This window comes from Semicossyphus pulcher, unplaced genomic scaffold (assembly GCF_022749685.1).
Source record: "Semicossyphus pulcher isolate SPU_LCO1_2020_fin unplaced genomic scaffold, fSemPul1.0.p SCAF_4, whole genome shotgun sequence".
NCBI lineage: Eukaryota > Metazoa > Chordata > Actinopteri > Labriformes > Labridae > Semicossyphus > Semicossyphus pulcher.
The window spans coordinates 15,887,136-15,907,161 of record NW_027211715.1 but is presented as its reverse complement, the minus strand read 5'-3'; the positions used below and the strand labels follow the sequence as shown (position 1 = coordinate 15,907,161).

Genomic DNA, 20,026 nt, shown 5'->3' with positions numbered 1-20,026 from the left:
TTCAGTCAAACTGTTTAAATGAGAAGAGATGATTAAAAGTAATCTTTAGATGCTGTATCTATATCGTTCTTTTAGTGTATGGATGATCTGCTGAATTTCAAAGTCTTAATTTTATCTGAAGCAAAACGAGAAGAGGGACAGTGGAGGGGGGGTATATTTTCTCAAGAGGGAAAACGTTTTGACTAAAAGTAATGACTAAAATTTGACTTTTTAGTGACAAAAACTGGACTAAAATGTTTTGAGTTTCGTTGAGTAAAACTATAACTATAAAGGGTAAAAATGACTAAAATGTGACTAAAACGAATAAGCATCTTCATCTGAAGACTAAGACTTAATCTAAAATAGCTGCTAAAATGATCACTGCTGTGAAGCAGTGCAGATATCCAAAAATGTAGCTTAAGCTGATATGTTTTTATATGTATGGCTTTCTTCGGTTTGTGTTGACTTTGGCGACCCCTGTGAACAAAGCGCTATGTCTTCTCTCTTTGCTGATCTTGTCCTGTTCATATGTAAGAAGAGTTTTTTTAACAAAAAATCTCCTGCTGTCTTTTAACAGTCATCACTCTTTGCTTTGGAAAAAATATAGAACAAAAGGCTGTTTTAGCAGCGCAAAGTTAATCTCCTCTTCTGACACCAGCCCCCCTGGAGTGGTTACAGGCATTAAAAATAACTATAAAGTATAATCGATCTTGTTGCTGATGCTTTTGTTTGCTTTTTATAGGTCATGTAGAGGCATCAGTATTAAAACTCTTCACAGGAGCTTTAAGTAGCTAAAGTACATGTGTCTCATGACCTCCTCCACAGAGATACAGTACATAGCTTAGCTTCCATTTCAGTACCCTGAATTATCCCATTTCTATGAAGGCATAAAGGAATTGTTAAACTGTATTGAATTCCATTTCAGTTATATACAGTCATTTATTCAGAGTACAGTGTTGTACCAGCTATTAAGTTTTGTTGTGGGATTTGAATACTTGATGTTGTCAGTGTTTGTTGGTGTGCACAAAAGAATTGTTGCCATAAAAGCCGACTGACTCCGACCTGTTGCCTCTTTCAGACGGTGATATTTGGATCCTACATGATTGCACATGGCTTTTTTAACGTCTATGCCATGTGCGTGGACACATTGTTCCTATGCTTTTGTAAGTATGCTGTGATATTTTTTCCTTCTTTTAAACTGACTCTTTATGACAACAGCGACTGATTCCTTTTATTCAGCTCTTTTTAACTCCTGCACGATCTTTTTGATCATTTATCTCTGCTAAGTCTTTGCTTTCCTCTCTTTCTCTGACCTTTGCTGCTGCCTGCTGTCTGCTATTCCTGCTCCTCCTCTCCTGTGTGGGACCTGGTCTCAGGTGAAGACCTTGAGAGGAATGACGGGTCCTCCTCCAGGCCCTACTACATGTCTCCTGGCCTGCACAAAATCCTGCGTAAAGGAGAGGAAGGTGCCAAATCATGAGCTGCCTCCTGAGCAATGCACCGCCATGTGACTGAACTGCTGACTCTCTCAATCACTTCTCCATATCTGCTGTATGTGTCGGGATCTGGACGTTGGAGAGCGAGCATTGTAGGGCTACAACATCAAATCTGGATGCATCCGCGCCTGGTCAGAGACGACCTGGACATGAACGAACATGCTTTGACTTCAGATCCTCACAGAAAAGGCATGGGGGGACTAGAAAAAGACCTCTGTTTACTTCCTCACTCAACTCAGATACTTGCCTTTTTTTCTGCCATGCTTCTGTTCTTTTTTTCTTCTCTGTATTCTCTGCTGACCTCTGCCTTACTGAAAGGGTACGTGTCAACTGGCAGGACGGACGCACAGGCTGAGATAAATACTCCAAAAAACATGAGGACCTTAAAATGTACAGACGCCACTGACGGACTACGGCATAATGCATCACCCTGAAACAGTGGTGGACTTCTGGGGCACCCTCTTGTCGCACTTTGGTCTTCTAGTGTAAAAGTGTATGCACTTTCACATATGGGAAAAGAACCATGTGATTTATTTCTTCTGTCTAGCATGATTACTTTGCTGGCTGTCAATGTTTACCATTGGTTTTATCGGTTGCTTTGAACCACCGTATTTATACTAACACAAACACACAGATCCAAAAATGGTGTGTAATTCTGCACTTAGCGAAAGGTTTCTCTTACTTTACATAATTTAAAACAAGGTCACAATCATTTCAAAGTTTCCATTATGGTCATAGATGTACTGTAAACCAGACAGAGACTCTGTGGGAGGTCAAGACTTCAAAAGACATTTTCTGGTTTTTGCTTAATCTTTGAAAAGAACCTGACAGTTTTCAGGAAACTTCTGAATGCAGCCACTAGTTTATGTGCCTAGTTGTGAAAAAAAAAAAAGAATAAAAAATGTTCCTCTTCTTCTGTGGTTTTAGACCTAACACCAGGAACCTTTTGAGATACAGTTTATAAAAGGATGTCAAAGCCATTTTTGGTAATTTTTTTATTGGATGGTTCAGATGTAGTGCTGTTTTAATACTAAGTATAATACACGCATCTCTCTGGAGGTTATTCAGTGTTCTTTTTGTATAGGAGAATTTTTTTTATCGATGAAATCCAATGAAAATGTGAATCCTTTTTTGGAATAAACATAAATGGTTTAAGTATTGTCCGGTGAATTTTCAAAGTGCCTTGCTTCTGGTTTAGATGGAAAGTTCCAGATGGTGAGTCAGACACCAGAGAATAACTATGATGCAATGTGATTCTCTCAACTGTTCTCTAACATGGTGCTGCTGCTGCCTCCTAGTGTGGGACCTCGAGGTGAACGACGGCTCTCCTGCGAAGCCCTTCTACATGAACAAAAGCTTGCGGAGGATCCTCGACAAGACGAATGTCATGAGGCCAAGTAGGAGACAGAGAGAAGATAGAAGCTGAGGGAACGAGAAGACTGAAGAGCTTGAACCAAAGCATGGTACATGCCCTCGGGGCAATAAGCATTTTGCCAAATATAATTAAAGTGCAATTGTACACTATAATAGACAAACTGTACATGAGCAACACTAATAATTAGATTCTCCCACGTGTTCATAAGTTATTTAAGGCTAACTCCAGAAGGCAGTTTGTCTAAAGGTCTTGTGCAGAGTCACAACACCTTTTTGTAGATTGTTTTTGAAAATCTTACAGCATTAACTGAAATATATTTTTTATATACATATATATATATATATTGTATACAGCCACAGTCATACAAACCTGTACGTTCCTTTTGGAGCTTCTCATTTCTTTCTTTATTAGGACTGTGGAAGACATCAGCTGTTTTTGTTCTTAACCTTGTAGTTTCCACTTTTCACCACATGGTGGTGCCAGTCATAACCACACATCCTCTGTCTGCTGAAGGAGCTGGATTGTCCATGAAATGGTCAGACATTAGCTCAAATACGGATAGTTTTATCAGTTTTTAACCTCAGATTGTCTCACATTGAGAAACATATTAGCCACTTAGTGTCCACTGTTTTCATACTTACCTGTCAGGGACATAATGGCAAGGCTATACAAATTGCTTCACAGTCGCTTCTAACAGGTGCCACACTGGCAGACTAATTGCAGCTACAGAGTTTACATTTAAAGGTGCTTTTCTGCACATTTTTTAAGATCTTAACAAATTGATTGTCAGCAGCCATGATAATGAAGGTTTGTTTAATTGTCGGGCAATGCAATGAAACCAATGAAACAACGATTCTAACCCTTACAGTGTGTGTAATGCAGTGAGTGGCAGCTATAAAAAGATGTAATATACTGTATGTGTTGTAAGAGTTCGAAAAGAACGCTTCCTCTGTCCAACATTTTGAAACTGGTTTGAAACAGTGTTAAATTTGTTTGTCAATATGGGTCGTCTTGATCCAGAGTGGGGCCGGTCCTGCAGAGTGTCATTGATTAGGTATTAGTCAAACAGAACCTCGTTTTGTTAATGTGGTTAATTTGTGTCATTTTATCTCCATAAAGTATTTGCACAGGTTACCTTCTCTGGCATCAGACAAAGAACAAATGCTTTTGTGAGACTGCTGACGTCAGGTCAGTTTATATGATTGCATTACCGAGCCAGATGCAGTTGTTGTGGGTTTGTCAGTTGAATTGATTGAATTTGAGTGTCAGAAAGTTGTCTGTCAGGTAACTGCTGCCGGCAGTTTCACACAATGGTTCCTTCTATGTGACAGACATCATAATAGTGCTGAGGTCTTCCTTTTTTTTTTTAAGCGATCCATGCATCACTGGGAATGATGCTCACTTTCAGATGGATGAGATGTGACTCATGCTTGTGCGCCTCTGTGCCGTGTTTGTCAAACCTGAGAAGCTGCCCTCATGGTGCCTCGGAGTGACAGCACCGCCAGACTCACACACACACACACACACACCCCGTGCCCCCGTTTGAGATGAACATGCCGGGACACGTAACCATTCAATAAAGGCAAAACAATTCTGCTTGTGTGAAAGCAGAGAATGATGCATGTCGCGCGCGGTGTGGAATATTGCACGTCATTTATGTTTTAACCTGAATAACTTCAAGATGTATTTTCTTTCTTCATGCTCAGGTGTAGATTCATGAGGGTGGATACCTGATCAGGTATCTGAACTGTGGTTTTTACGCCTCCCCCGCCCTCCCATGTGTAGATTCTTTTGGTCAACCACAGTCAACAAGTAGACACAAGTTAAACTTCTGTCTGAGCGTTACTTTTCTTACCGCACACTCTGAAGATGCAGCGCTCCCAACCAAACTGCTCTTTTAATGTTCGTTTGTGCAAAAAGTGGAGAGTTTAAATCTCTTATATATATTTATTTATACAGAAAGTTGCATTTTAACAGAATATATTACCTGTGTGTATGTTCATCACTTAAATATAGATGTCTTTTATTACCTCTATTTTTATCAATAAATTGTTTTTCTATGATGCATTCACTTCCTTGCACACTGAGCTCTCATTCTGCACCGTGCGTGCTGTCTCTGGATCTGATTTGATGTGTAAAATATCTGTTTTTAATGAATTATTTTCTCCAGGATTTGTGAAATTAGACATTTATTTCCAAAAACAGACATCACATACAATAAATAAATTAATATTCAAACACTGCTTTTACAAACAATTTCAAGTTCACCTTCATAAAGAGTCGACATTTTGGATCTGGTTGGCGTTCACTGTGAAGTAGCACGGTCAAACTGTGTCACCAACTACACAAACAAATATAAATCTATATAAATGTCATATGTCACAATCCTATGAGGTACACAGAAACTTTTCAATTTCCACATTGTACACATGTTCCACATTTAGGACTGTAAATCATAGTCAACAGAATGAAGTTTGAAAGAATACCGACATGTAATGAAATACTGGCAGTTTAAGGAAAGGAAAGGTTTAATGGTTTACTTAAGATCATTTGATGTTAAGCACAGGAATACTGCGGCTGCACATGTTGGATGATCGCTGGTGAAGGCTGGTGTGCGTGTGTGTGTGCGCTCAGGAGTGAGACACAGGCAGGGAGGTCATGGCGTGGGCTGGCAGCAGCGGTTGAAACATGGATTGAGGGGAGTGTACTGCGGGAACAAACGGAGAGCACCGAGGTCATTACAGAGTCCATGATGACATTAAAACATATAAAAATCATAAGACATTAGATATTGATGGATAAAGGTTGCAGATTTTTCCATCAATATCAAAACTGTCGAATACAGCTTTCCTAAAATCATCCTTTAAAATATTCATTCTGCCTGCCAGCTCATTAGGCAGGTCTTTTATTTTGAAAAATCTTACATTCTTTTTCAAAGGTTCATGTTATAAGCCTGATAGTAAGTAAACATTAAATCATGGAAAACTCTTTAAACAGTCTTTACACATTAAAAAACAGATCATGAAAAAGCCAGAGCTCACTGTCTATGAAGGAGTGAAGCGCAGAGAGCATCGATCCCTCCGGGCCTCCGTAGGCCGTGTACTGCAGCTCCTCGGGGGTCAAGGTGGGCTGGGACAGGCGGCTGGGCTGCAGCGAGGTCATGGGGGTGCTGGAGTTGTGGTTGGGGCTCACGTGCTTCTTGTGGCGCGCTCGGCAGTTCTGGAACCACACCTGAGTTAAGAGGACAAAAACACTGCACGTCATCGTGTGAGCTTGCAAACGGTACAAGCTTTAATATCTATCAACAGTCGAGGAGTTACTGTGGACCCGGGTGAGTAAAGAGTTTTTTTTGGAATAATAAAGACTCATGATGGTGCATTTATTGTTTTGACGTGTCATTATTATTATTATTTTCAGAATAATTCTTGTAAACTGGGAAAACTATGGTCTCACAACCATCAGTTTAAAGCTCTGTGACCTGAACCTCAGCTCTGGAAACACAGCTTTAACTCTGTGTAGTTTGCCCTTTGTTATACTGGAAGACTACAAACTTGCATTACACTATCTCTCAGGTATTAAACACTTTTTCCCCTTTTTTTGGTTGAATTATATCCTTCACATTGGTCACATCTAGTTTGTTGGTTTCCAAGGTGTGTTTCTATATAAAAGGCCCTGTAATATTTGTAAAACAGAAATAATGTTTGTTTTGCTTCCCACATCCACTAAATGCTTCATTGCTAAGGAGGAAGTAACCGTCTTTATTTGATTTACTTCATCAAATTTGAGGTATTTGTAACTGATTGTGCTCCATTGAAGGAAATGATTGTACTTTTTACTCCATTAGAGTTTCTCAATGTTTTTTCCCTTTGATTAAAGCTGGTGTACGCAGTTTTAAAAAAACACCGAGATTAAGCTAGATTTTATATCCGAACACTTGAACGTGCACTACCTCACTTATGGTGCAGGTCCCCGGGGAGAGGAGCGCAGTGCATATTGTCATCGTGATGCACTTGTCATTCACTTACCACTACCTTGTTTCATTTGATCTGAATTCAATGATCTGACTTCTTTTTCTCTCAGAGCATTTAATTCATGAATTTTTAGAGAATTTTAAATTAATTTCAAATATAACAATTAAAATATGTTGCCCCCTCTAGCTTAAATATTTTGCATACAATCAAACACATGATCACTGCATTAGATATTTAGCTTAATCTCAATAAGCAGCATCATTAAAGTGCACAATAATGTGTTAGTTGTATAGGTATATAACATTTATTTTCTTTCTTCCACTATTCAGATTGCAATTTATGTGAATATTTAACACATTACTTTTGTTTTTTTTCTACAGGTGTTCCCAGCAGTTTTACTATGCATATATACCCCATATAAGATTAAACATATTGCATTGACTTCCTTCTAAGTATTAGCAGGATCATACTGTATATTCCCTCGTGCAGCCGTCCCTCACTGACCTGAATGACTCTCCTGCTGAGGCCCGTCTGCTCCGCCAGCTTCTGCAGTGTTTGGGCGTCTGGATTATTATCCTGAGCAAACTGAGCCTGCATCACCTGCAGGGTCACGGTGAGAGGAAACCAGTTAAATAACACAACCCCATAATTTACAGGGAACGGCTGATAACAAATCATGCATTTGATAAAAAGGATTGTCTAATTAATGTAGATGAATTATTTCAAATAACAGGAAGAATACACATTTCTGGTAAGTCTTAGATAACATTAATGCTGCTCATATATTATTGTCCTACTTGGATGGTTCACAACATTCAAATTTTAGTAACCAGACAATGATCAAATTAATATTATTTACTTTAATATATTATTATTATTATTATTATTAAGATCAGAAAAGCAGCACAAAAGTATCATATACAATCTTAATCACATCTGCTTATATAAAGTGTATTAAAATAAAGGCCAGTGTAGGCTCTGCTTGTTAGCCCAGAAATAAGGAATTAAGTGTTTTTCCAACAGAACAGAATAATGTGTTATTTATCCATGTATCTATCTGTCTTTAATTCATGTGTTAATAGAGGTGAACCTGCAGCTGGTCAGCAGTGAAGCTGGTCCGCGCTCTCTTGGAGGGTTTTGGCTGGTTGATCTCCTGTTCAGTGGGCACGGCCCCCTCCATGTTAACACTGTTTCCTGCAACAAAAAACAGGTCCTCCTTTTCAAACACTATATATGTCAAATAAAAATATTCAGCACACATTTATTGATATTATTTCAGATCATTTAAGATTATTTAATATAATTAATTATATTAAATATGAAAAGAGCAGCATGCAATTAACCTTTTCTTTAAACCCAGCCAGTTAAATAAAATATGACAAAAACTTCCTTTTTGGCCTTTCAGTGATACAAAGTCTGATTTATGATCAATAAGAACAGGAGACAAACTTGATAAGTTTAAAGTGAAAGGAATAATGGGTTTTCTTTTGAATATTTTTTGTTTACATTTTTAAGATAATAAAGAAAATTTTGTCGAACAAAATAAAGATAAAAATAAATTTTAAAAAAACGCGTGTTTTGCTTAATTCTTCGTCTATAGAAGTGCTACATTTAAGGTAAAAACCGTATTTCCGGTTTGTTTGTGTTTTTTTGATGAGGCTAACCACCGCCTCGTTCCGGCTCACCTTTCTCCACGGCCCGCTTGAGGTTGTCCAGCATGCAGTCGTAGTGCACCCTGCAGAGCACCTTCTCCTCCACCAGAGCGAACTCCTCCCCGGTGGACAGCTGCCTCTTGCAGGAGAAGCAGGCGAAGCAGGCCAGGTGGTACACGTTGCCCTTCGCCCGGCGGACCCAGTCTGTGGAGTGGATGTTCCGGCCGCAGCACGCGCACCAGGTGCCGTATCTTCTGCAGGTGGAGCGAATCAGACACCAACGTTAGCTACACGAGGGCATTAAAAGGCTGCAACGCGAAAGAGTCATCTCTTTTCGGCATTTTAAAGTGTGCTGTGTAACCTCAATATATTTAATTTGATCTTATTTTGTCGGCCGAAAATGAAAGAACTGTTTTCTCAGCATAAATTAGAAGAATTGAGTCTCTCCCACGTTTTATCAGTCAATATTTTATCTAATAATTAAAAAGTGTAGAATTATAGCTTAATCTCACAGGGCTATATGTATCACATAGGCTGGTAGCCTAATGTAGCGGTTAAAACATAGGCTACATGCTTTAATTTGGTATGACAATAATGTCTTTATGTTAAACTTTAAAGGAATTTTAATTTTTAATAAAGAAAATAAAAGTACTGCAACTTTTATAATTATTGTCAACAGTATTATTGTCGATACCAAGTCATTGTAATTGTTTAATTTTCAATATAAATTGTAATATGAAGCAGGTCATATTACCGTTTTATTCTTTTTAAAACAATCAGTCTCCGCTAGCTTAAATGTCGTTATAAAAAATCGATGCACATACCGAAAGTAATCCAGTTTACAGAAAACCTCTTTTTCTTTGATGTAGCAGCTCGTGCTGCTGCCAAGTGAAGCCTGGCACACGCTGCAGGACAGACAGCGCACGTGCCAGCACAGGTCGTTTACCTGAAGCAGAGACGGGACAAATTAGCCAGTCAATCAGTTAGAATGGAGGCCTGTTTTATGGATACCAGCGTCAGCCTTAAAACCACAGAAATCCAGAGGAGATATAAAAAACCATGACACAACATGAAATAAAAAAAAACACTTGGGCACACACAAAAAAGAGCTGCCATTGTTTACCTTTAATAAATATTTATCCACAATCTCCTCGTTGCAGCTCGCGCACACAGCTCTGCCCAGCAGAGGTGCGGATGCCATCGCTTGCAGCGAAGACGCGTCTTCATCCAAAACTTCCACCGGAGCACCCTGAAGGCATCAGACCTGCGGTTAGTAAACTACCTGCATACCTACAGCACACAGCACGAGTTGCATAACATGTTGGGACTCAGTTCACCTGCTACTTTTAACAACAAATGAGAAACTGCAACTATAACTATAAGCAACCTAAGACTATCACTTGACACTGAAATATCTAAAAACAGCAAAATAAGGTTTAAGTTACAGAACAGTAGAATATCAGCAGCCATTATTTTTAACAGAATAGTTATAATGTTTAAAAGTTGTAGCCTACATTTCTCTTATACGCATTAGGTAAAAAAATAAGTGTTGTTTGATTTTAAAAGCCTCCATATTTAATGTATTTTGAAAGCTAGCTTGATAATTTTGGAGCGGTAACTTTGATGGTAGTTTCCTGAATTTGTTGACCATGTCACACATATTTAAAACTTTATCCGTCAAAAAATGGCCTCGGTAAATTCTCAACTTGTTTTCGAGAGAAAAAAAAATAAAGTTTTAGCCACAACAATAACTTCCTACCATTATGTCTCTCCTGTCCTCCGCGCATTTGCCTAGCAGCTCTTCTTCTCCTTTGCAATCTTCGCACATGACGAGCAGCTATGGCGGGAAGAGGAGGTCGCTCTGTCAGACTGTAGCAGCTGCCTTAAATGCCCCCTGCCCCTTCCCATAAATATCATGCCTTACACTTTTCACCATGACAACGCCGGCCGATTACCGAAATGACATTTAAAAGAGAAGGATAGTCATTACTTACAAAAACAGACAACACTTGAACTAATACTTATCCTATGTGCATTATGTTCTTCAGATCTGCATTTGTGATTCAGCAACTGCTCGCTGCTCGCGCGCGTGCTGTGGTTAAACCCCAACACGACAATTTCACGTGTCAATCAAAAAGCCAGCGCGAGGTCTCGGGAAAAGGGGGATTGATTTTTTTAATAACAGCAATTAAAAAGGCTTAAGTTCGCCACAAACGTCTAACCGGGGCAAGCAAAAGGTGAAGAGGTCTCATTAACTACTTGAGTTTTAATTGCAGAATTCAGGGAGGGGTAATTTTCTTCGACATTTCTTCAAATTGTGAAAATACTGAGCTGTCAGCGTGTTGAAGGCCGGCTTTAATGACAGACTGAAGCCCACTTTGATTTAATTGGCAAAGCAATTACAACGAATATTTAATCCCCTGTACACTGACTCACATCACAACCTGCTGCTAACAAACAAGCGTCTCTGTTAAAGTGTTATAACTCACCTCATCGTTCGACAACACAGATCCGCTTTCGTCCTCGCTAACAATGCAACACTCTACTTTAACTTCACTTTTCCAGCGCATGTCTGCGTCTTCCCCCTTTCAAAGTGAAACTTGTTCTCCTCTGTGTTTCTCCTGCGGGATTCCTCTGAGTGTCAGTCAGTCTGAGCTGCTCAGAGGGCGGATCATAATTCATATTTTCCTGTTTCCCTTTGGCCGCGCCTCCCTCTGGGAATCAGCTTGTTGTGCTTTGAAAGAAAAAAACGAAATGGCTATGTTACAGTTTTATTTTTAAAGAATATTTTTAAAGGCTTTTTTGGATTTAAAAAAAAAAATCAAGTGCGTTTACTCAAGTATTGCAGGAAGTAATATTTTGAGGCGCATGTAGCCTACTTAATGAGGAGTATAATTAGTTGATTAGGCATCTGTGGAATTACTGTAGGTTGCCTTTTAGTCCACTATTTATATGACAGCTATCGTTACGCTACTGGTTACTTTTCATATTTAGATCATTCAAACAAATATTTGATTATCTGCTTATGCTTAAACCTAATGATCCATTGATATCAGATATATAAAATATAGTATTCTAAGAGGTAACTACATGTTGCTTAAATTTTGAAAAGAGGACTTTTACTCAGATCTGTACACTTGAGTGGACACAATGAAGCAACACAGCCTTCCTATCCTGTCAATCATCTTTGATATTTATCTTGCGGAGGTGTCTGAACTCACCAGGTTTGGAAACATCACTTTAGTGCAAAGAATTTGCTGTTGAGTACTGACAACCTGCCGCACTCAAGTTCCCATTAAACCCAATGCAACCAGTACTTTTATGGTAAAATAAATACTTTATATGTGTTTACTTTGTAGAAATTTGATTAAAGATGCACACTTTGTGAGCACAATATAAAGTAAATAAACCAAACTAAGTCACCCTAAATCTACAGATTTCACACTAAATCCTTTTTTTTATGAAGGTTATAATGTTATAACTGTTGTGTTGCATTAGCAAAGCTGGACCTGTATTCCTCTTCTGTCTGCAGCAATGGTGGAGGAAGAATTGTGATCATTGTTTAAAGTATTAATACCACCAACTAAAACACCTAAAATAAACCTCCTGTGTATAAAGAGAGAAAAGTGTAATTCACAAATCTACATATTTAAATCACTAATGACAAAGAGTGACCGACATGGTGTCACAACACCAACAGTTTAACTTTAATACTTCTGTTTGGCGTCACAGAGAAGCAACCTAAATGTAACAAAACATACTGTATGTTTCTTTGTCTCTGAAATTGGCAGAAGAGGAATAAATGTTTATCATATTCTAACATATAAAGCAGTATTTTTTGTCACAGTCATCAAACACACAGGCCCAGCTTGTTGCAAAGGTAATGGTACTTCTACAACACTTTTCTAAATCTTGGGTTTTTATGATGTTAATATTTACTTATTAAATGTATTTACTTACTTTCCAACATTGATATTTGGCCTTCTGAGTTTTTGAACATTTTTCATTTGCATCACCTACATTTGTCAAAGCAGAAAATCCAGCAAACCACCTGCTTTAAGTCTGTATGCAAATCATGTCAACTGTAAAAGAGGACTTTATAGGTTCTTTTTAAGAGGAAGTGCAGACACTTCAAAAGGATTAGAAAGACAGAAGACTTAAAAAACAAAAATATAAATGATAAACTCTTTTGGTTTACTGAAAGAAAACACGCAGTCTCTTACTCACTTCTTTTTTTTCAGCTACTCATTCAACCCAGTCGCTCACGCAATCCCACCCATCATCACCCCACACACACACACCCCTCTGTTCCAACAGCCACACACACGCCCAGAGAAAAAGGTTATTTTCTGTCTCTGGATAACAGTCCGACCTGCAGCGGCATGAGCCTGCGTCCGTATCGCACCATCGCAGAGAGATAAAGGAGTTAGCGTGCCTCCATCGAGATGTGTCCTGTTCCACCTGGTGGAGATGAATGCTCGTTATCAGATAACACATATCAAACATTTCATGATGTGGAGCAGAGGGTTCACCGAAGAAGCCCGTGAGACAACCTCTCCTTCCTGGATGCTCGTTTCTGCACTGTAACACTTCAAAGTAGAAAAAGAAAAGCCTGAAAAGCTGCTTTAATGTGATGAGCTCAGATGGAGAGGTCAAAGGTCAACGGAGAGATGCATTGCCAGTAAAACACATAAAACCTGTGAAGTATTTTGTTGTGAAAAGACAAAATCCTTTCTCAGACATGAAAGTCTTTATCACTCTGTAAAACGTGATAAGTGCAGAGAAGCTGGGAAGATGTAAATCTGCGTGTGTTACAGTTGCATGTTTTCATTTCCCACGTTGCATGGCTGACTTGCTAAATGTTTTGCGTGATGTGGACCAGACAAAAACAACGTCTCATCTGTCAGCACGCTTCCAAACTCGTTCTACGGCTCTGCTGCTTTACGTTTGCGTGTGTGTTTGTGTGTGTTCGTTTGGGTGTGTGTGAGGCCGCTGCTGTACGTACAGTATGATCTATAAATACTCCATCATTATTATGTGTGAGAGGCAGGAAGTGGGTCAGTGATTACCATGGAATACACAACTACGTCAAAGTATGCAGGACAAATATGCAGCTAAGAACTTTTACAGCAACATTTAACAACACATGTAACAGAAGCTGCTGTACCGGTTATTTTAGGGCCTTTATAAGAATTTAAACCCAAGTTTTATTTATTATGGAGCAAGAGACACTTCAGCTTCATACTTTATCACTCAAACTTAAATTTTAGGAGTCAAATTCATCCCCAAAATTAGTAACATTTCTATATAAGCTGTGTCCCAATCCAGGGGCTGCAGCCTTCGAAAGGACGCATTAGAAGGTCGATTGCATCACAGAAGCGCGTCGAAGGTAGTCCCAATTCGAAAGCTCCTTCGAATAAGGCCAACAAATGCCGTTTCCTGGGCCGCAAAGGATGCACCCGATGGATCCTTCGCAGCCCATCGTTTCCCGAGATGCGTTTGGTGACACAAGGGTAGACCAGACTGTCTCATTTCAGTTCGGGTTTAACGGTCTACACGGGCTATGAATGGCGCATCCCCCGTGGACCGCCTCCTTCGAAGGCTGCAGCCCGTGGATTGGGACACAGCTGTAGGGTAACATTCCAAATGTATTAGTCTATGAAGGACTTTTAGGAAAATTATATACAACACACTTTATATACTTATATACTAATATTCTAAGCTTATTTTCAGGTCCATTCTTATCTTCACCCTCCTAAATTTCTCACATGCAGAGGTCAAATTTCAATACGATTTTGAGGCACTAAATTATGGAATGGCTTTTCCGACATGGCAACAAAACCTGTACATCTATATAATGTTACAAAAGATGCCTTAAAGACCATTGAAGTGCTGTTTTGTAACTACTGTTTCAGTGTATTGTCCAATTATCCATGTTTTATTTGTTTGACTCAAGTATTCTCAGAAACACACAAACTCATGAAACACCCATTCACGCCTTCATCAGCTCACGACTGGACTATTGCAACAGCATTCTTTGCGGCACATCCTCCAAAATGCTCAACAAATCCTCGCCCCAGAGACCACATCACCCCTGTCCTACAACACCTCCACTGGCTTCCCATCCGATTCAGAATCCAATTCAAAATCCTACTAATCACCTACAAGGCCCTTCACAATCTTGCCCCCTCCTACCTCACTGACCTCCTTCTCCAATACCCTCCCGCCCGCAACCTAAGACCTACTGATGCCAACCTCCTCACCCCTCTCACCCGACCCAATCACCGGACCTGGAGCCTTTTCCATTGCTGCCCCCTCCCTCTGGAACTCTCTCCCACAGCACCTCAGAAACTCTCCCTCACTTCCTTCCTTTAAAACGCACTCAAAACCCATCTATGTAAATCTGCTTTTAACCTATGATCTGTTATTATTTCTTTTTTAACTTTCTCCTACCTTTATATACATATTTTATTTAACTGTAAGTCTTGTACTTTTAATGTATTTGCTAGTGTTGTTTCTGTTCTTTCTTTTATGCAAAGTGCCTTTACCTTTTAAAGTGCTATATAAATTATTATTAAACTCACACCTACATACACATTTCACACTCACAGTCTTTATTTACTTTAATTAATTTGATACTATTTGTATGATTGTTGTCAGTGTTTATATTTTGTTATTAGTTTCCCATCACTTTTATGTTGTTATATTATTTTTCTTGTGTTCTCTGTAAAAATGTATAAAATATTAAATAAAACATTATTTAGGTGGAGACTTTAAATTATCCCACTGGGTCTTTTGTCTCTCCCTGCACTCTACATTGTTACACGTTATCTTGTCTTTTTGTGTGTTGTAAATTGTGCAAAAATGAAATTCAAATTCAACACAAAACTATTGGGGCGTGACATTCCTGTGTTTTGTGGCCTTTAAGAAAAGAAAAACCTTTAAAGTGAAAAATCACATTAAAAGATGTTTTCCAAAGGATAGCAAAAACACAAGTTATACTGAAAATATGTTACAGATATGTTTGTATAAATATATGATGTAAAAATATATTCAAACTTCTAATATATAATAGTTATTTTCACACATACAGCAGTGGAGCCTGTGTGGAAAAAAGAGGAAGTATAAAACTTACAGAATGAATAAGTAGAGCCATGAACTGTTAATTTTGACTGGATATTTCTGATGAACTCCACCCTCTTAAAGTTATAATGCTAAGTCTCAAAACAAGAAATGGAGTAAGGATGATCATAGGATTAAATTAAAAAAGAGTGGGGTATGAATCTACAGTAAGAAGAAGGAATGTGGAAGACTCTTGCTGAGCGTTTGGCCCCGGCGAGCCACCGAGAACATCTCCTAATTTCCTACTTCCACATGGACCTTTGCTTTCTTTGGGGGCTGCAACTCCTCATTTATTTCATTGAAATCAGTCTGAATCGGGGTGGTTTACAATTGACACAACGAGTTTGGCATGACCTTTTCTCCTTGCTGTAAATGGGTACTCATCTGAAGGGGGAGGTGGGGTGCTGGAGGAGGGATGAGGAGGGTGTAGGGGGGGTTGGGGGGGTGGTGTATAGTTGCGTTGGCTGGGGGCCTATGGGGGGATTGGGTGGAAATCACAGCAGTGAAAATGGCAGTGCGGTAAAAGAGGGGCCTGATTGCATTGGGACAGCGTGCAAGAGGGAGCAGCATGCTCAGCCCAATCAGAGCCACATAAGGAAAAAGAGCTCTTATCAGCCAGTAATGGCCCACTTGACAATCACACAGGCACAAAACTGCTCTATTTAACGCTGATTGCAAAAACTGCTGCCCCCCCATCTCAGAGCCGCATGACTCCCCGATATTTCCCCGCCACCTCCCAGCTTACAGCCAAGACCCTTTCCTGAATGGAATTTATAATCACCCCTCCTCTATTTCTACACTAATTGTTATTTTAACACTTTCATTGTGTATTAGGCATTAAGTGCTGGAGAAATGTCTGCCTTGATTACTGTGTTTTATTGGGAGCATTTGAAGGCATATCCTCCTCAATTCCAGCGGCTTTACAGGAAGTGACTGTTTAAACAGGTGTCTCTCTGTCTCAGGTACCTGCTTATTTCATGACCACCGCTTAGGCTGAAAGAAAGAGCTGCTGCAGTGCACATCTGTACATATCAGAGGTGGCAAAGCTCTGCAAAGACTCTTCTATGCAGCTCTGACTTAATGAAATAGACACTCAATAACTATATGAGTGTCTGGCCGTACATTAAAAAGATACATAAAATGTTACATAATCCACTCCATACCACAGTGTTGTCTTGAATTGGAGCACACAATTACATCATTCTGCTGGCCCCTTCTCTCATTTCATTTCTCTCATGATGTAGCTGATGCATTACAAACATTGGTCGTAAGAAAGAGGAAGCAGTATTTTTTAAAGCTTTCATTTACTATCACCAAGCAAACAACACACACGCATACTTCCCACTGTCTGGAAAACCGTTCAGGTGACTCCTTCATACAAGTGAGGAACTTAAAGTATATCTCTTTTAGACCAAGGTGTAGCACCATCTCTGCTGTCACATTACTTGTAAATAATATTGTTTGTTGTATGGACAAAAATAAGTATTGTGCTGCTGTTTTTATTGACATGTCAAAAGCTTTTCACACAGTTTATCAGGCTCTCCTCATGCACACACACTCGAATATCGGGTTTGACTCAATTGCTTTTATTTAAGTGTATCAAAGCTGTAAAAACCCACTCAGAGTTTTCAACCATTAACAAAAGGTGTTCCACAAGGCACACTTCTGGGCCCTGTGAAGTTTACCATTTATATCAATACTATTAAAGAAATATCAGCTGAGAGGGAGTGATGTGATGTGACTGAATATCATCATGGCTGTGTTTTTTGCTCCACCATCTCAACTAGTTCAACAACTTAACTGAAACTGGACTTTTGTTGCTGAGCAACCCAAATATTTTCCTGCACTCTTGCCACTTTGTTTGTGTCTATAGTTACCGCAGAGCAGCTACTTTGTTTGATGTACATTTATGTCTTTAATTAATTACAGTATTCAGTACATGTGGCCGAGTCTCAGTGATGTTGTACTCTATCAGCACTCATGGCATTCCTCTTGTCCAATCAGATTACTTGGTTGGAACTAATTGTTTTATATTGTCTTATATAACTGACTGTAATATACATCTTTATGCAGATGATACTATAGTACCAGCAAAAACAAATTGATGCTTTTTTCCAGATCAAGATATAGGAATTTTAACAGTCTACACCCATCCACACTGATTAACAGCAACACTAAAGGAGTCACAGAGTATAAATATCTTGGTATTTGCTTGATGAATAATTAACATTTTAACACCATTCTGAATATTTGATCACCAAAGTATAGCAAACACTCTACAGAAACAGATCTACAGACTGTATAATCTACAGACACACTGCTGCTTCCACTCTGAAATCGCTACCTCCGTTTATCACTCTGCTCTTAGACTGATAACCAGAGGTCTCTCTGACATTCATGATTATATTATATATAACATAATTGGTTGGTTTCTTTTGACATGATAAACACAGTTAACTTTTTATCTATAGATCAGTACTGGACATTCACCACCCTATATATTGACTTTTGCACCTGACCAAACTCGCTCTACTATGTGTTGAGATGCTTAAAGTCCCGTGGTCACTCTGAACTTGGAAAATCGGCCTTTAGTGTTTTTGATCTGAACGTGGAATTATTTTGAATAATAAACTCAACAGTGAGAAATTGTTTTCACTGAGAATTGTTTGAATTCTGTGTCTTGACATCATTGCAAATGAGGGAAACCTCAATGATTTCCTAAAGTACACCAATAATAACAGTAGCAATAGTAGTAGCATGGACACTTGCTCCTGAACACATTATGTAATTGCTTGTGTAAGGAAAAAGTTACTAACTTTTTTTTATGGTGATTATTAATTAAAGTTGCTTGTTTTACTTTCTAAGAATTGTAACACTGACTCAGATAGTTATTTAGCTCATGTCTACAGGCTTTGGAAATGTTATAAATATGTATTTGAACAATGATTTTTCTCTAAATTCTGCAGAAGTCTTTAACTTTAAGGTTAACCTTTACAGCTACACAAACATACGGGCACACTGATTTTCAATATATAGTGAAAGAGTTTCCCCATATACCCAACCCTATTTCTTATCAACCCTCCTCTACCTTCCTCCCCCCTGTCTTCTTTTATTTTATTCTGGGTAGGGCCCCCTGGTTACCTCAAACACCCACAGGTGTGTGTTGGTGAAACACAAGACAAAGAGAAAAAGATGGAAGCTGAGCCAAGACAATTTTAGGTTGGCTTCTGTTCACCTCTTGTCCACAATGAAAGTCTTGTTCACTCAATTTTGTATTTTCAAAAATATGCTTTGAAAAAAGTCTAAGAAGGTGATTGTAACCTTGAAGCAGGGTAGCTTTAACACATTTGCTTGACTCATCTTGAGTTTATCTAAATATCAAGGGACTCAGGATGTCTCTCCATTTAATTCTGTTCTGTTTCTTGCCTCAAGACTCTTTGTGAGAAATAAATCTACCATTTGTTTAACTTTGACAGAGAATGTGTGCAGATGCAAATAATCATGACACAGTAATGGATAAATTGCTGTCACACCTCCACACAAACAAGTAAGCATGCTTGTTACCGGCATGTAGAAATGTAGCACTACACAAATAATAATAAGTATTTGGGTTTGCACAAGAGGGTAAATAATGGTTATATTATTTGTGTTTTGGTGGTTTAAGATTGTGGTGAGTTGAAATGAAATGTTGACGGTCCCCAACATTTACGACTTGTTCAGTAGACACTCTGAGTCCAAACTCCTATGTCCAGCAGTATGCTCAAATCTTCTTGAACCCGCACCGGAGATTGTTCTTCCTGTCTGCCAAGTCTACCCTTGGACTCTTCTTTAAGTTTAACATCATGTTAAGGTCACGGTATCTGTGTCCTCTGTTAGTATCTAAACAGTGAGATTAAAAACACAGAACAATCATCTCCTCTTCCTTCTCGATGTATTTATTGATGATCATCAAGACTTCCAACCTTTATTGCATCTTGACACAGAAACATGGCTCCTCTTACTGGTCAACTCTGGTACTGACAAAACACTTCAACTCGTTATGACAGAATAGCTTTGCAACTTCATAAATACAAAGGCTATGAGTAAAATAATGAGAGACACAATGTCAAAGCACTGAGGAGATGAAATTGGATGAAGCAGCAGCAGCATACGCCGCATCACTACAAACATTTGATCTAATATACCAATCACTGCTGTCTTCAAATAGAGGAGATCTATAGAGCTGTATGTATGTGTAGAAAAAATGTAGCTCTGATTAGGTTCACATAAGGAGAGACTTTTGTATTGTCCATACACTAATAGAAATTGTGCATATGATGCCGTCCTGGCAAAAATAATTTCCCACATTTCCACAAGAGGGCCACAGAGGACCTGCAGCTGCACCTGTCAAACCCCAAATATACTTTATTTAATGAGGTGACAACTGTGGGC

General features: G+C 38.9%; 2 protein-coding genes across 4 annotated transcripts in view; one reads left to right on the top strand and one right to left on the bottom strand.

Moving 5' to 3' along the window:
* slc44a5b (solute carrier family 44 member 5b) overlaps positions 1-4,811 on the top strand; it is a 33,008-nt gene extending 28,197 nt beyond the window's left edge. Inside the window, exons 21-22 of one of the 2 annotated variants that reach the window (XM_069679714.1) lie at positions 1,058-1,142; positions 2,774-4,811. In XM_069679714.1, the coding sequence (XP_069535815.1) occupies positions 1,058-1,142; positions 2,774-2,901 (213 nt within the window). In that variant the 3' untranslated portion in view covers positions 2,902-4,811. Of the gene's footprint in view, positions 1-1,057; positions 1,143-1,355; positions 2,633-2,773 lie in introns of those variants that run through there. The other variant, XM_069679715.1, reaches the window with a different exon arrangement.
* Positions 4,812-5,042: 231 nt separating this feature from the next.
* LOC138607300 (LIM/homeobox protein Lhx8) lies at positions 5,043-11,102 on the bottom strand. 2 transcript variants are annotated; one of them, XM_069679881.1, is made up of 9 exons: positions 10,963-11,102; positions 10,233-10,310; positions 9,597-9,722; positions 9,298-9,419; positions 8,507-8,727; positions 7,912-8,015; positions 7,326-7,421; positions 5,892-6,081; positions 5,043-5,557 (listed from the first exon to the last, which is right to left on the bottom strand). In XM_069679881.1, exons 1-9 carry the CDS (start codon positions 11,041-11,043, stop codon positions 5,481-5,483), a joined length of 1,095 nt encoding a protein of 364 aa, XP_069535982.1. In that variant the 5' UTR covers positions 11,044-11,102; the 3' UTR covers positions 5,043-5,480. The 2 variants fall into 2 exon arrangements, with proteins under 2 accessions (XP_069535982.1, XP_069535983.1); XM_069679882.1 differs by lacking the exon at positions 10,233-10,310.
* Between the last annotated feature and the right edge of the window lie 8,924 nt (positions 11,103-20,026).

Excerpts from the sequence above, each read along its gene's own strand:
- LOC138607300 (XM_069679881.1), bottom strand. The coding sequence starts at position 11,043 with ATGCGCTGGAAAAGTGAAGTTAAAGTAGAGTGTTGCATTGTTAGCGAG. Across the intron at positions 8,728-9,297 it reads TGTAAACTGGATTACTTTCG|AAGATACGGCACCTGGTGCG; the intron begins GTATGTGCATCG and ends CTCCACCTGCAG. Across the intron at positions 7,422-7,911 it reads TCACTGCTGACCAGCTGCAG|GTGATGCAGGCTCAGTTTGC; the intron begins GTTCACCTCTAT and ends GTGACCCTGCAG.